At 36.8% G+C, this 17855-nt stretch overlaps 1 protein-coding gene across 5 annotated transcripts in view; it reads right to left on the reverse strand.

The window, feature by feature from the left end:
• Positions 1 to 3160: 3160 nt before the first annotated feature.
• ANO4 (anoctamin 4) overlaps positions 3161 to 17855 on the reverse strand; it is a 426134-nt gene continuing 411439 nt past the window's right edge. For all 5 annotated transcript variants that reach the window (XM_058741647.1, XM_058741645.1, XM_058741644.1 and 2 more), the window contains 3 exons: positions 7911 to 8016; positions 6172 to 6367; positions 3161 to 3924 (listed from right to left, as the gene is read on the reverse strand). In XM_058741647.1, the coding sequence (XP_058597630.1) occupies positions 6176 to 6367; positions 7911 to 8016 (298 nt within the window). In that variant the 3' untranslated portion in view covers positions 3161 to 3924; positions 6172 to 6175. The remainder of the gene's footprint in view (positions 3925 to 6171; positions 6368 to 7910; positions 8017 to 17855) is intronic.

The raw sequence follows: 17855 nt of genomic DNA on the forward strand, positions 1-17855 counted from the left end.
TTTCTTAGTTGCCTCTTATGATCTTTGCATTTCTGTGGATTCAGTTGTAATGTCTCCTTTCTCATTTATAACTTTGCTGATTTGGGTCTTTTCTTTTTCCCTTGGTCAGCCTTGCTAAAAGTTTGTCAATTTTAACAAAACTAAGAGTTGATTTTATGAAAAGATAATCTTTTGAATTGTTTACTGTTCTCTTATTTCTATTCTAATCTTTATTATTTTGTTCCTCTGTTAACTTTGGGCTCAGTTTGTTCTTCTGTTTCTAGTTCCTTAGGGTGTAGAATAGGTTATTTGAGGTATTTCTTGTTTATTAATGTAGGCATTTACTGTTGTGAACTTCCCTCTTAGAGCTGCTTTGCTGCATTCCATAAATTCCAGTATGTTGTATTTCCACTTTCATTTGTCCCAAGATATTTTTAATTTCTTTTTTGATCCAGGTTGTTAAGGAGAGTGTTGTTTAATCTCTGTGCGTTCATGAATTTTCCGGTTTCCCTTTTTTATGGATGTGTAGTTTCATACCATTATGGACAAAGAGAATACTTGGTATGATTTCAATCTTTCTGAACTTGCAAAGACTTATTGTGTAGTTTAACATAGGGTCTATCCTAGAAAAAGTTCTGTGTGCATTTGAGAAGAATGTGTATTCTGGTATTGTCAGATAGATGTTCTCCATAGGTCTGTTATTCCATTTGGTCTATAGTGTTATTCAAATCTGCCATTTTCTTATTGATTTTCTGTCTGGATGATCTATCCATTATTGAAAGGGGTATTGAAGTCTCTAATTAGTATTGTATTGCCATTCATTTCTCCTTTTAACTCTATTACCTTTGATTTAAACTTTTTTTAATGTTTATTTTTGAGAGAGACAGAGACAGAACACAACTGGGTTAGGGGCAGAGAGAGAGAGGGAGGCGCAGAATCCGAAGTAGGCTCCAGGCTCCGAGCTGTCAGCACAGAGCCTGATGCGGGGCTTGAACCCACGAGCTGTGAGATCATGACCTGAGCCGAAGTCGGACGCTCAACCAACTGAGCCACCTAGGTGCCCCTACATTACCTTTGGTTTATATGTTTAGGTGTTCTGATGCTGGGTGCAAATATTTACAATTATTATATTTTCTAGATGGGTTAACCCCTTTATTATTATATAATGACTCCTTTGCTTCCTTTTACCATTTTAATTTAACACCTATTTTTTCTGATAAGTATAGGTACCTTTTGGGTTTTGTTTTGTTGGTTACCATTTAATTGAAATATCTTTTTCTTTCTCTTCAGTCTATGTGTGTCTTTTAGGCAGCATATAATTGGATTTTGTTTTTATTCAGCCATCCTGAATCAGGCATCCCACCAAGTTCCCTGGTCATGGCTCTGCAGATAAACAAAGCCACTGGTTCTGATTATTTCTTGGGCATTGCAGCTAGGAACTCAATTTTCCAAGATCTGATTGCTGGTTGATGCAAGCTCCTCCCTGTCCTCCATCACAATCAGGTTCCCAGTGGTCAAGTTCTGCATGTTCCCCTGCAATTCCTGTGGGGCAAAATTAGAATGAGGACTGCTAAGAAGTGACCCACAATACTGGGGGTGCTGGATGTTCACACTGAGCTCTCTTTTCCCCCTGAAGGAACTGCAGGCTCAGAGGAGACCTCTTGGCATAGCACTGTACCAGCCTGGAAGAGGGGCAATCTGGTCAGCGAGTAGCTGCTCCTCTTACCATTCTAATGTGGTCGTTTTTGGTCCCCATAGTACAGGGGGTGCTTCAGCATCACTGTTGCATTCTAAGTTTCTCTCTGTGGTCTTATCCATGAATGGTTGTTAGTTTTCTTCTTGTGAGGGGGAACAAAGAGAGGAACCTATGTCTCCAATTTGGTGATGTTATTCCTAACACTTGATTTCTTATTAAGTATATCAGAAATTCTCTTCTCTTTCTTTGCCTTCCTCCTCCCTACAATCCTAAAGACATCTTAAGATATTCACCACATTTTCCTTGTACCCCAAACAGGGAATCAGGAATTGTGATTGACAGAAACACTTGGAATAGCAAAGGCAGGACACCACAGGCAGAAAGAGGTTTTGGTCATGGAGTTAAGTTCAGTTTATGCTCAGACCAGGGAGAAAGTTGCACTTAATAAATGTTTACTTCTTTATCCTGATCAGTGCCTTTGGTAATCCTCTACCTAGCCGTGACTGTTCATGGCCCATTCCAAACCCAAAGAGGGACTCACAATTCTTTGCCCCCACTGTTCTACCTGCCCCAAGGATTTATTGGGCCATGATGCTTGGGGTGGAGCTTCAGGCATACTGAACAAAAGTGACAAGCTGAGTCAGTATGGCAAGTTGTCTTATTGGAATCTCTTTGCATTTCATCTCTGGAGACTTTTCATGGAAATTCCTTTTCCCTGGGGCTGCTGTGAAAAAGTTCACAGACTTCTCAGCCAGTGATTGAAAAGAAAACTCTTTCAATGGCTTTTTGTCTCAGTTTCCATAAAGTGCATCTCCTTAGTTTAGGCCCTGCTAGGGTTAGGATTTCACTCCCAGGAACATCAGGTCATAGAGAAAACTAAGAAATGGTTGAAGTTCTACCCTGTCCAATGCCACTCTGACTGCTGGTACTATATAGGCTAAGAAAACACCTAAGGTCTTTGGGAATCAACCGGCTTACGTGAATACATATCTAAACGAGGACAGTGTTTGATGGACCTGGTAATGGGAGCATTTCATCTCCTTAACTCACATAGGCAAGATGATAACATAGTTCAAGGGCAGGTTCTGCTCTCTTTAGAAAAGAGTAACCACAACAGGCATTGTTTAGAAACCCTTTTTTTTTTTTTTTTAAACAGATGTATGGCCTCTTCCAAAGATTAGCAGACCAAACTAATCAGGGCAATTAAAACATCATACGTAAGTGTCATTGGCTATATTTCATATTTCCTCAACAAAGTTATGTCAATGACATTTTCCAAGTTCTTCTGAGACATATCTAATTAGTTGGCTTGATATTCTAAAAAAGTAGCCTAGAAACAAGATGGAAAAAAAAATGTACTCTGTCTGAAGTGATTTCTCAGGAGTGTGTGGGAGTAATAAATCTTCCTTTAAAGATCTCACTCTAATTTCTCTTATTCTATGAGAAAAAAATATGACAGAATTTCAGAAGACCCAACTGAAAATATTCCATGTGCATAAATTTATTTTAAATTTTATTGCATCACATTATACAAGCATTAAACATGGCTTCATGTTGATGACTATTTAAATGTGAAAATTTGTCATTCATGTCAGTACCCTTTGGCTATTTACAAGTAAGGAATTTCTATGTACTTTATATATCTCTGTATTTGTATGTACATATGTAAGAATACATGACTATACATATGTACACACAGAAATACATCTATGGCCATACACATAGCTATAGATATGTCATATATAATAATCTCCTCAGAAAGATCTGAAATTAAAAAAAAAAAGAAAAAGTTGTAAACAGGGTCTTGTCTGTATCGTTCAGTGACGTGGAATTAGGACCATATAATGACATTCCAGGAATGTGTGTCCAGGTGTCTGAATACCCTTATTAGCCCAGTGTCTGTAAAATTCACATGGGGCAGAATGCAAAAAAGGTAGCAAACAGGCTGAAAAACAGGCCCAGTATACAAGTTCCCCTTGGTTTTAAAAACTTGAGAATGTAACTGCCCATGATGTGCATGCTTGCTTGGTCAAGAATGGTCTATGGATAGAGAGCAATTGTGTGCTGCAACGTGATTTCACAGCAGCATGATTTCCCAGGTAGTCCTTTAAGGGTGCTGACTCCCCTGCTGCTGCCAATGTCTGCGACATGCACTGCGGTTGCATTTTAGTCATTCACTTGAATGTGCTTTTGCACAGCTGGGAGAAGTAAACAGGTTTCAGGTCCTTGGCTTGGAAATGAACTGTTACCTAGAAAGAGGAAAGAAGGCATTGAAACCCCATGTACACACAATGGCTTAAGAACACGGTGTGCAATGGTTTATTTGTACTCACCATGAATCAAAGGCATTGAAAGAATTTGCAACCCCAAACTGAGTCAGGTATGGTATAAACATTATTGTGCCTGCTTTACAGATGAACAGACTGAGTCAGAAAGGCAGTCTGAAGCAAGGTGACATCCTGCCAACTGTTGGAGGAATAAGACAGACAAATACTATGCTTTCAAGCAAAAATTAGAAATGGCCTCTGGGGAGAAAGCAACCCACAATGATGAGGCCAGAAAAAACTCCCAATTGGTTACTAGCCTTATAGCCCAGTGCAGCCCCTAGAAGTAGTAATGCCGCTTACCTCACCTTGGTCTTGGCTACTGGAGCTCCTGGGAGCAATTCTCTTCACTAATGTCTGCCTCCTACCCTAAACAAAGCCATCTGGATAGTCAGCCATTTTCCTTTGAAGGCTGACCAGAGCCAGAGAAGAGGTGATCAGAATGGGGCTTGGAACAAATTCTAGAATCCCAGAGCGTTAAAACTGGATAGGCTCTTTTTTTATTTTTATTTTCTTTTTAAGTTCTTAAATTCTAGTTAGTTAACATACAGTGTAATATTAAAAACTGGATAGACTCTTAAAGTATTGTTCAGTCCAACTTCTTTACTTCTGTAAATGTGGAAATCAAATCCACATGAATATTCCATTCCAGGTCGTACAGAGAATGGAAAAGCCAGGTCTAGAATCTGGTGGAGCATAACACAACGTTTAACAATACAAATCCCGTGTAGTATTCTGTAGCACTTTATTGTTTCATACATGTCTCACATACATTGCCTTATTTGAGCTGCATATTAGTTCTGTCAAATAAACAGGCTCAGAAAAAGTAGGCAATTTTCCCAAAGTCACATAGTCAGATGGCAAATCTAGGAAATGGCAAAATTATTACGTTGCAAAAAATGTCTTACTTTTAGTGAAACCAAGACCTACTTTGGAATTGAGGGAGGGGCATTGTTCAATATCTATATACTATTGTCCTTGTGGGCCTGGGGTCTGGGTGATTTCCTCCAAGTCCACCTTCATATCCAACTCAAAATAACCTCCTAGACTCTTAACACAGATCTGGGGCAACACAACTGCACTAGCTGAACAACAAATATCCCTGTAGATATTGTCTACATCGTAATCAATATGAAAAATGAAAAACATACTTTTTTTCCCCTGTATATCTCATTTTTCTTTGGAGGCAAAATTTTGAAAAATGTTTTCAAAGTTAGTCTTCAAACAAGTGGAGGGGGAGAAATGAGGGTGAGGAAGGCAAAAGGAATGCTGTAATATTAGATTTACAGAGTACTAAAACTGAGAGCTCATCTAATCATTTCATTTGTGAGGAAACTGAGGCCCAGAGGTGAACTGAGTTGTCCAAGGACACACAGCCAATAACTGACTTACCTGAGAGAAGGTCTCAGGAAAACTTTCTGATAAGATATGTGGAAACATTATGAAACTGTCTTACAATGCTTTTAGCCTTAATCCACATCCTTTATTCACTGAATTGCATTTAATGGGTGCCATGTGCTTAATGCTATGCTAACTAGTTGGAAGAATAAAATTACCATCCATAAAGATACCATTCCTAAAGATGCTTACAATTGTGCTGGGGAAGCCTGATAACTATTTGAAAATCATAAATAATACAGTTCAATATATAGGTCAATACACGTAGTAATGATGCAATAACCGGAGAAGTTTCTAAGAAGTGAGTCTCAGCAGGCTGATAAGTCTGGGGAAAACTTACTAGAGGGTATGGTGTGACATGGACCATCCTGGAAGGAAACAATAAGTGGGTGATGGAGGGAGGGCCATCTTGGGTGAGATAAAAAGGTGACTTTAATATCCCCAAGGCAACAGGACTCTTTTCTGTTTAAAGAGAACTGCCAAACAGGAGTAGAAGGCAGAAAAGAAGGTTTATTTCAGGGAATAATAAGGCCAACTCACAAAGACCTTGACTACCAGGCCAAGAGTGTCATGGAGGTAGAGAAGAGTTGCAGGAATTATGTGCAAATGGAAGATAAAGTTAAATTGTGCAATTAAGAAATAAGCTGGCTTGAGAAGCTTCTAAGGAGTTTGACTCATATCAGTAGAATGATGGCAAGCTTTGATTCAAGGAGTTTAAAGCACTAACTTCAACCCAAGGAGAGGTTTCGGACCATGAGCACACCTCTCACCTACCTGGTCATGGCCACTCGTTGTGGTGTGCTTTTCCATTTTTCTTCCTCTCCTTTCGTTCCTTCTGGAGACGCTCCAGTTCTGCTTCGTACATCATCTCTTGAATCAAGTATTTTTCTCTTCTCATTCGATCCCTTAGATCTTTTGGGAGGTCTGGGATCAGATATGAAATGAGGTGCTTTATACAAAACACGAGATGCTAAAAACATAAAGGAGAATACAACAAGTTAGGTTTATTGCCCATCCTTAGTGGAAAGAGCTCTGGGAATTGGTGCAAGAATGCCTCTCACTCCAGGGACGTGGAGCCTCTCAAGTGTTTGGAAAGTGGAATGAGGTCAAGGGAGGTGTGTGTGAGGAAAGAAGACCACAGGGATAGGTGAGGACCAAACTTGGTCTGATGACACTTCATAGGGAATGAGAAAAGGAATAAGGAAAGAATGTGGAGAACCAGTGGTCAGAGAATGCAAAGGAGAGCCGGAAGTACATATACTATGGAATCAGAAAACCTAGGGTTGAATCTTGGCTCTGTAGCTTTTATTACTTAAGAGCTGTTTGTTTAGCTGAGAATAAGTCACTCTGAGCTTCAATTTACTCATGTGTAAGATGGGCATTATTGTGAAAATTATAAGAAAATGTTGCAAATACAAATTGCTAAATTTGCTTTGGAAATTTTAATTGTAAGAATTATCAGTAGGCCTAAGGGAAGTGATCATTTCAGGAAGAAACTTTTTTCCAGTAAACTGCCACAAATTCTTTACCTGACTTACTAATAGCTGAAACTCTAGAATCACTGTCATTTCTATTTGCCTATATGAGGATTATCAGTAAAGTACCAGATGATAATTTAAAGTCTCTCATAATTCTAAAGTATTAAAAACTTTAAAGAGGGACTGAGTCATTGATAAGTGAATTCCCAGGGAAGAACAACTTGTCTTCTCTTAGTTTCTTGGAGTGAAGAAAAAAACAAATGAAAAAGAGGTATAGGAAACTTCCAGTCCAAGTCAAGAGGCAGTCTTGGTTTTTCTTTATTCTGGCTTTTAACATATATAAATGGGTATCAAATTTCCACTTATAAGTACAGTCATAGAAATACAAATGATTTGGGGCATCTGGGTGGCTCAGTCGGTTAAGTGTCTGACTTCGGCTCAGGTCATGATCTCACCATTTATGAGTTCGAGCCCCATGTTGGGCTTTGTGCTGACAGCTCAGAGCCTGGAGTCTGCTTCGGATTCTGTGTCTCCCTCTCTCTCTCTCTGCCCCTCAATCCAAGTAATGAATACTTATTTGTGTCTTAAATATAATGTCATAATGACACACAACCAGAGGCTACCACTTGTATAATACCCAGTTCAATGTTTTCCAGACTATAGTCTTTGAACACCTACATCAGGAAGAATCATCTTGGAGAGCTTGTGAAAAGCAAATTACAGACCTGATGTATCTGAATCTCTGTGAGTAGTGATAATAAAACCTACAATTTTCCTAAAGTTGAAGAACAATGGCCCTAGAGTATTAGGACTAATGATTTCTGGTTTATCCATTAACAATCAACAATGGACTTTCAATTATTTCTTGAACAACTCAAGGTAAAAAGGATTTAAAAAAGAGGCTATATAATATTACTCTAATACTTCTGGACATATGTAATCAACATTGAAAGTTCTCACAGTTGCATTTATGCATTATTCTCAGTTACTTCATTAATGGCAAAGGTAGTAAAGGAATTGGTTAAGAGAAGATACCTCAAACACAATGATAAAAGCCAATCGAGCTGCTAGGACGTGCCAGAACTGCAGTGTGTAGCCATAGGGCACCAGTGAATGAGGAGGGTCACGGTAGTCTCGGTATCTATAAATATATAGGAGAATGAATGTTACATTCCAAGCTATGATTTTCCTGACTCCCATATCTCATCCATTCCCACTATGTAGTCCTCATTCATGACAAATGGTTTAAAAAGTTTCTCTCTTCTAGACATTTGTCACTTTACTTGTCCATCCTTTCTTCTTCTGGTAAAAGAATATCTCCTCTCCTCTGGGAAATTATCCGTGTGGGTTAGGCAGGGTTCACCCCCTACCCTGACTCCAGCTCAAAAGATGACCAGTGAGAATCTTCACCAGGACTTCTGCTAGAATGGTCATTGAGCGAATTATCGCTACGTCCACAGAGGGTAAAAGCCTGGAGCTGCTGCTGGCTATCACAGACTATGTGGAGAGAGCGTCTTTGAGAATGGTAATTTGAACAACTCAGAGCCAGGAGAGAGGCATTGTGTTGGTTGACACTGCTGGAGGCTTGAGATTTAGCCATTACTAATGTATCATCCTGCCAACCTCCCAGTTACCTGAACCAATGACTTTTTAAAAGTCAGTTTATACTGGATTTCTCCCACTTGGCAGTAGAGTCCTTCCCAATATATGCTCCGACTATAACTTATGAAATCAGCATCAAATTCCACAAATATATGTTGAGTACCTACTAGAAGCAAGGCACTGGTCGTAAGAACTTAAATCCATGTAACTCCATTTTATCTTTGCCATTATCATTGCCGTAATGACAGGTGGGGAAACAGAAAAATGACTCTCAATATTATAGAGTTTTCATTAGTCTTGAGCCCAGTATTCTTTTCATTAGCTCCACAAATGTGTAAAGATCTGGAAGTGCTAATTCTTCTAACAGTTCTGTATGTAAACGTACCAAATTCCATTGTCTCAGTAAAAATTATGATCATCCAGACTCCTTACCTGGATAGTACCAAACCTCAAGATCAGCACTAACTTATGTGTGAGAATACAAGATAATTCCTATGCAGGGTATCTGTTTTTAAAATTAAGTATAATTGACAAATGATGTTACATTAGTTTATATTAGATGTTATATTGATTTGACAATTCTATACATTACTCAGTGCTCATCACAATAAGTATTGTCACCATTTGTCATCATACAACGTTATTAAATATTGACAATATTCCCTGTGCTGTACTTTTCATCACAGGATTTATTTATTTTGTAACTGGAGGTCTATATCTCTTAATCTCCATTATCTATTTAGCCTATCCCCCTACCCACCACCCCTCTGACAATCAGCAGTTTGTTCTCTGTGTTTAAGAGTCTGGTTTTTTGTTCATTTGTTTTGCTTTTTAAATTCCATGTATAGGTGAAATCATATGATACTTATCTTTTTCTGACTTATTTCACCTAGCATAATACCGTCTATGTCCATCTATGTTGCCGGAAATGGCAAGATCTTATTCTTTTTGTGGCTGATATTCCATTATACACATATAAACCACCTCTTCTTTCACCATTTACCTATCGGTAGATACTTGGGTTGCTTCCATACCTTAGCTATTGTGAATAATGCTTCAGTAAGCATAAGAGACTCTTAAAAACTGAGAACAAACTGAGGGTTGATGGGGGGGTAGGAGGGAGGGGAGGGTGGGGGATGGGTATTGAGGAGGGCACCTTTTGCGATGAGCACTGGGTGTTGTATGGAAACCAATTTGACAATAAATTTCATATATTGAAAAATAAATAAATAAATATTGGAGTGCATGTATTTTTGTTGAATCTGCATTTTCATTTTCTTTAGGTAAATACATAGTAGTAGAATAACTGGATTATATCATATATCTAATTTTTTGAGGAACCTCCATAATGTTTCCCACAGTGATTGCACCAATTTACATTCCCACTAACAGTGCATGCGGATTCTCTTTTCTCCACATCCTCCGCCAACACTTGTTGTCTTTTTGATACTAGCCATTCTGGCTGGTGTGAGGTATATCTCATTGTGATTTTGTTGTATTTCCCTGATGATTAGTACTGTCTGTTGGCCACTGGTGTGTCTTCTTTGGGAAAATGGCTATTCAGGTACTCTATTTTTTAATCTGATTGTTTTCTGGTGTTGAGTTATAGAAATTCTTTATATATTTTGTATATTAACCCCTTATCAGCTGTATCAATTGCAAATATCCACTCTCCCATTTACTAGGTTGCCTTTTAGTTTTGTTGATGATTTCTTTTGCTGTGCAGAAGCTTTTTATTTTGGTGTAGTCCCACTACTTTATTTTTGCTTTTGTTTCCCTTGCCTGAGGACACCTACCTATAAATATTTTGCTATTCCTGATGTCCAAGAGAATACTGCCCATGTTTTCCTCTAGGATTTTTACAGTTTTCAGTCTTACATTTAGGTCTTTAAACCATTCTGAATTTATTTTTGTGTATGGTATAAGAAAGTGGTCCAGGGCACTTGGGTGGCTCAGTTGGTTGAGTGTCTGACTCTTGATTTCAGCTCAGGTCATGATCCCAGTGTTGTGGGATCAAGCCCTCCATCAGGCTCCATGCTGAGCATGGAGCCTGCTTAAGATATTCATTCTCTCTCTCTCTCTCTCTCTCTCTCTCTCTCTCTCTCTTCTCTCTCTCTCTCCCCCCTTCTGCCCCCTTTCACCTGCTCACACTCACACTCTTTAAAAAAAAAGTGGTCCAGTTTTATTCTTTTGCATGTAGCTGTCCAATTTTCCCAACACCATTTGTTGAAAGGACTACCTTTTCCCTATTGTATATCTTGTCCCCTTTTTCATAGATTGACCATATAGGTGTGGGTTTATTTCTGGACTGTCTATCCTGTTCCATTGATCTATGTGTCTATTTTTGTTCTATGCAGAATATCTTTTTTTTCCAGAACCATATCATTTTATTCATAAATTTAATCATTTATAAACACATTTGGGCAGATTTGTTCATGAATTTCCTCATATTCATGTTGGCTTCCTGCACACTTCAGCGGCTCCATAATCTTTCCTTTTTTTTAAATTTAAATATATTAAATTTATTGTCCAATTGGTTTCCATACAACACTCAGTGCTCATCCCAAAAGATGTATGCAGAATATCTTTGAAAAGGGGCAAAGACTACAAAAATGAGCTGTCACTATTATCATAATTATCATATTAATTATCATTACTGTCTATGGTATATAATAATGTATTACAATTGTTTTGTCAGTAAAATTATGTTGATGATGAGTATCTGGTGCTGAATTTAAGAATGAATCTACTAGTGCCTTAAAGCTGTTGGTTCTCTCTGTAATGATGAGGATTGGTCATTGTCTAAAACACCTTTTTTCTAATATATGATTACATAAATGGTTTCTGTCAAAGGTCCAATTTATTGGGGACTAAAAGTTTGTATGGACTAATCTTTCTAGAAGAAAAATGGCAGTATGCTTTTTATTATACATATGGTTATTAGACAAAAGTATATTTATAAAAGGAGGGAAACTGAATTGTTTCAAGAATCACCCTCACTAACTCCTTAAACCTTTTACACAACAGCATTTGCTAAAACAAAATTCTTTTCAGAACCCACTGCTCCCCTTCCTATTTATGCCTCTGTTCTGCTCTTATCTTGTGCCCTTCATTGTGACTGTTCTATCTCCTAGCTTCTCAGACCTTGTTCAGCTTTTCATTTGAGGAATTTTAATAAATCTTTTCCTCCCCAGATCTCTTGTAAATTCACTGTGTGGAAAATTATGGTTTTCCCTTGACTGTTCCCAAAACCACAATATAGATGTATCATTCTTAAATTTCTGCTACAAATTTGGTAGTATTAAGTGAATTCATTTATACATCAAATATAACCATTCATTAAATATAAGCATGAAAACTAGAAAGATGAAATACTTTTTTATGACCCAAAGATTATCAAACATGACTATTTATAAAATTGTACATATATGCAAGTAGTTTTACCCCACCCCCATTCTGCTGTTTCGTTTTCCATGGTTTCAGTTACCACATCCTACCACGGTCAGGAGGGAGAGGATCCTGTTGCTGACTATTGTCACAATGTCAATAGGAGCCTAATGCTAGGTCACAATGCCTATGTCATTTGCCTCAATTCATCTCGTCACATAGGCATTTTTACTTCACAGTATCACAAGAAGAATGGCAAGTACAATGTTGTATTTTCATAGAGACCCCATTCACATAATTTTTCTTACAGTATATTGTGATAATTGTTATTAGTTATTCATCTTACTGTGACAAATTTATAAATTAAACTTTCTTATGTATGTATGTGTGTATGTATGTATAGGAAAAACATAGTGTATATAGGGTTTGGTACCATCCACAATTTCAGGCATCCATTTGGGTCTTGGAATGTATCTCCCTCAGATAAGGGATGACTACTGCAATATGCAAAAATGAAAACACTGGTTTTTAGGTGGTGGTCTTAAATTTTAATTTGTAGATTTTTATATTTTAAAAATTAACATTCCTTACATTTTTAATATTTAGAAAACACTTATACTCATGGCTATGGTGAGCTGGGAATATTTGAGGTAATTTCTATACAGAGATCCAGTTGTTGAGAATATGCATCTATTTGCTCCGCCTCTGTCTAGGATACATCCATTTGTGGATCTATCACAGAGCTCTGCTAATATGTGTCCAAAGGACTGCAGTGTTCCTACATTGGCACTTAACTTCTGATTCTTGCTCTTAGGACCTATGAAATTTTTAAAAGTTTCACTTTTCAGAAGCAGCAGGTTTCTGGCCTTCCTACTCTTTTAAGCTATTGTATCACAGTCAAGTTTCTCTCTAGAAAATTCCTTATTGCTACCCTAAGGCAATTAAGATGCGGTGGTGCTAATGAATTTGGCTGTCATCTGCTTCGCTGCCCACAGCTATCTCCAAAACTCTGTACTGGAAAGCACACTGAAACCAAGTTTGGGGTCTGCCTGACTTTATGATCTTGGGAAATCCAAGAAGCTTCTCTAGACACCAGTTTTCCCTGGTAACACAATTAGGGTCTCTTTATCTCACCAGGCCCTAATATTTTGGATTCTCCCTCTTTTCTTGTATGAGTTTGCAGATGACTATTTCAAGGGGAGCTCTCAGTCGATGTGCCAGCCTACTCCTGATCCCACTGGTCTTTTCAATGAGGCAGAGGTCTGAGAGATGCTCTGATGTCATTTGTGCCGCATGTCTCTGTTTTTTGATGTAGTGCTGTTTATTTTATTCGCCAAATGGCAGACTACATGTTTACTTGTGCAAAGAAAACACTTTCCTAGCCCTGCTGTAGAAACAGACAGAAAGCCAAGTTTCAAAGCTAATTGAATCAATGTTTTACTGCTCTAATCTTAATTTAGTATCTTCAAAGACATTAAGTGGTCCAGGAGCATTAATGTTTGGAGGAATTTTTTTGAGTGATTCACAGTTTTCAGAAAGTAACACTTGTAATTTCTTGGCTTCAGTTTTACATGTGGGAAAGGCAGGATGTTCCCTTTTGACAAGTTAGTGGATTCTGTTTCTCAGGAAATGGATTATTGGCTTGCAAGCACATTTTTTTTCCTAGTGCCAGGTATAGTTAATTCGTTCCCATTTTTTAAAAATGTAAAAGTGTATGTACATTTGAAAGAATGATAGTGAACTTCATGTGACCTCATCCAAGGTAAGACCTAGAGCATGGTCAGGGGCTTACAAATGCCTCATTGTCAACCCCAGACCCCCTGAAAGGTAACTGCTATTTAATTTTCTGCTTTTCTCTATAGTTGTACTACTAGCTCAAATGTTCCTAAATAAAACAGTGCTTAGTTTTCGTCTGCTTTGAACTCTGTATAAATGAAATCATATTGTGTTATTTTGTGATTATATCTTTGAGTTCTCAATTCTATTCCATTTTCTATTTGATTCTGTGACACCACTACACTAATTACTAAAATTTTATACTATTTCTAATGTAAAGTACATCTCCCCTTCATTATTCAAAAGTATCTTGACTATTCTTCATCCTTTGTGTTTCCATATAACATTATTTTTGACATTAGGTGCACAGAATTGTCCTACTCCTATATCTCAATTTATAAGTAAACTCATTGGCCCATTTGTGTTTTTTCTATATTTATTTAATACCTTAATAATATGATGAACTCTCATAAATCCACCATGCAACACAAGACTTAAAACATTATCAGGAACTTATCTTACCCTCTGTATTCCTCCTTTTCCTCATCCCCTTGCTTTCCTTATCCTGAATTTTATTCTTATCATTAACAAATGTTTGTATGTATATTCATTCATTCATTCATTCATCCATATTTGTCTGAATATTATACTGTTTAGTTTTGGTTTTGAATTTTCTAGAAAGGATAGTATACTGTATGCAGTCTTCTGAGGCTTTTTTTTTCTTTTTTTACTACCATGGCTACTAAGATTCATCCATGCTGTTGCCTATTTATTTCCATTGCTATAAAACAGACCCTAGTATGAATATATTGTGGTTGTTCTATGTAGTGCATGTTTAGATATATTCTCACATATTGGTCATTTCTTTATTTTTCAACTTGTCTAACCATGTAAGTTCTTGAAAAACAAAGATCAAGTTTATTCAGTTTGGATAAAAGTACTTCTACATTCCATTCTGGGTTTCACCTTTTTTTATTATGAAAAATTATTTTTTCCTATAATGAGAACTTTTAAGATCTACTCTTCTAGCAAATTTAAGATCTGAAATACAGTATTAACTATGGTCACCATGCTGTGTATTACATCTCAAGATTTATTTTATAACTGGAAGTTTGTATCTTTTGACTATGTTCACAAATTTTGCTTTGGTAATTATCAGTATGTTCTTTGACTGTATGAGTTTGAGCTTTTTGTTTTGTTTTGATTCTACATATAAGTGAGATCATACAGTATTTGTTTTTCCCTATAGGACTTATTTCATTTAGCATAATGTCCTCAGGGTCCATCCATGGTATCCATAAAAGTCAGGATTTCCTTCTATTTTATGGCTGAAGAATATTCTTGTGTGTATATGTGTGTATTACATTTTCTTTACTCATTCATTCATGAATGGGCACTTAGGTTGTTTCTGCATTTTGGTATTGTCTTGACTATGCTACAATAAACATGAGGGAACAGGTATCTTTTTGAGTTAGTGTTTGGATAATACTTGGAAGCAGAATTGCTGGATCATATGAATTTCTATTTTTTGTTTTTTGAGGAACCTCCATACTATTTCCATAGTAGCTGGACCAATTTACATTCTCACCGGCCCAGTGCACAAGGGTTCCTTTTCCTATACATGCATTCCAAAACTTATTTCCTATTAGAATGGCTATTATTAAAAAGACAACTGTGAAGTGCTATCTCATTGTGGTTTGGTTTGCATTTCCCTGATCGTTAGTGATGTTGAATGGCTTTTCATGTACCTTTTGGTCAGCTGTATGTATTCTCCAGAAAATGTCTGTTTAGGTTCTCTACCCATTTTTAAGTTGAATTGTTCATTTTTTCCATTGTATGTGTTCTTTGTATATTTTGGATATTACCCCCTTATCAGATATGATTGGCAAATATTTTTCCAGTAAGTAGGTTGTCTTTTCATGTTGTTGATGATTTCCTTTGCTGTGAATAAGCTTTCAGTTTGATGTATTCCCACTTATTTATTTTTGCTTTTGTTGCCTTTGCTTTTGACGTCAGATTCAAGAAATCACCACCACGACCAATGTCAAATAGCTTAATGCCTATGTTTTCTTCTAAGAGTTACATTGTTTCAGGTCTTATGTTCAAAGCTTTAATCTATTTTGAGTTAATTTTTGTGTATGATATAAGATGTTCGCCCAGTTTCATTCTTCAACATGGGGCTGTCCAGTTTTCCCAACACCATTTATTGAAGAGACCGTCCTTTCTCCATTGTCAATTCTTGGTTCTGTTAGAAATTAATTATGCATGGGCTTATTTCTGGGTTCTCTGTTCTGTTGATCTATATGTGACTGCTTTATGACAGTACCATACTGTTTTGATTACTATAGCTTTACAACATAGTTTGAAATCAGGAACATGATGCCTCCATTTTTGTTTTTTTTTCTCAAGATTGCTTTGGATATTTGAGGTCTTTGTGGTTCTGTGCAAATTTTAGGATTGTTTTTTCTATTTCTGTGAAAAATGCTATTGGAATTAGGAATTGCACTAAATCTATAGATTAATTTGGGTAGTACGGACATTTTAACAATTCTTTAAAAAAATTTTTTTTTTACATTTAAATTCAAGTTAGTTAACATATAGTGTATTCTTGGCTTTAGGAGTAGAACCCAGTGATTCATCTCTTATATATGAGACCCAGTGCTCATCCCAACAAGTGCCCACTACCCATTTAACACATCCCCCTACTACCTCTTCTCCAGCAACCCTGTTTGTTCTCTGTATTTAAGAGTCTTTTATTGTTTGCCTCCCTCTCTGTTTATATCTTATTTTTCCTTCTCTTCCCCTATGTTCATCTGCTGTGTCTCTCAAATTCCACATAGGAGTGAAATCATATATCTGTCTTTCTCTGATTTATTTTGCTTAGCTTAATACACTCTAAATCCATCCTTACTGTTACAAATGGCAAGATGCCATTCTTTTTCATTGCTGAGTAGCATTCCGTTGTGTGTGTGCGTGCATGTGTATACCACATCTTCTTTATTCATCAGTTGATGGACATCTGAACTCTGCATAATTTGGCTATTGTTGATAGTGCAGCTATAAACACTGGGGGTGCATGTGCCCCTTCAAATCAGCATTTTTGTGTCCTTTAGATCAATACCCAGTTGTGCAACTGAAAAGATGCTCAACAACACTCATCATCAGGGAAAAAGAAATCAAAACCATAATGAGATACCACCTCACACTTGTCAGAATGGCAAAAAATAACAACTCAGGAAACAACAGATGTTGGTAAGGATGTGGAGAAAGGGGAACCCTTTGGACTTTGGTGGGAATGCAAATAGTGCAGCCACTCTGGAAAACAGTATGGAGTTTCCTCAAAAAATTAAAAATAGAACTATCCTAAAAATTGTTCTAAGCCATGAGCACAGATTATCTTTCCAATTATTTGTATCTTCTATTTCTTTTATCATTGTCTTATAGTTTTTAGTATACAGGTAGGTATTTTACCTCCCTGGTTAAATTTATTCCTCGATACTTTATTCTTTTTGATGCAATTGTAAATGGAATTGTTTTCTTAATTTCTCTGATAGTTTGTTATTAGTGTATAGAAAAACAAATGATTTCTGTATTGATATTGTGTCCTACAAATTTACTTAATGTTTGTTAGTTCTAGCAGTTTTCTGCTGGAGTCTTAGGGTTGTCTATATATAATATAATGTCATCTGCAAATAATGATAATTTTACTTAATTTCCCATTTGGATGCGTTTTACATCTTTTTCTTATCTAACTGCTCTAGCTAGGACCTACAATACTATGTTGGATAAAAGTGGCTAGACTGGGCATTCTTGTATTGCTCCTGATCTTAGATGAAAAGCTGTTAGCTTTTTGCCATTAAGTATGACATAGCCATGGGCTTGTCATATATCGTCTTTATTATTATGTTGAGGTACATTTCTTCTATACTCAGGTTGTTGAGAGTTGTTATTATGAAAGGACGTTGAATTTTGTCAAATGATTCATCTGTTGAGATGATCATATCATTTTTATATTTTATTTTGTTAATGTGGCATATCACATTGATTGGTGGATGTGGAATCACCATCCTTGCATTCCTGGAATAAATCTCATTTGATCATGGTGTGTGGTCCTTCTAATGTATTGTTGAATTCAGTTTACTAATATTTTGTTGAAGAATTTTACACTTATATTCACCATGGATATTAGCCTGTAATTTATTTCCTTGAGGTGTC

This window comes from Neofelis nebulosa, chromosome 8 (assembly GCF_028018385.1).
Source record: "Neofelis nebulosa isolate mNeoNeb1 chromosome 8, mNeoNeb1.pri, whole genome shotgun sequence".
In the NCBI taxonomy this organism is placed as follows: domain Eukaryota; kingdom Metazoa; phylum Chordata; class Mammalia; order Carnivora; family Felidae; genus Neofelis; species Neofelis nebulosa.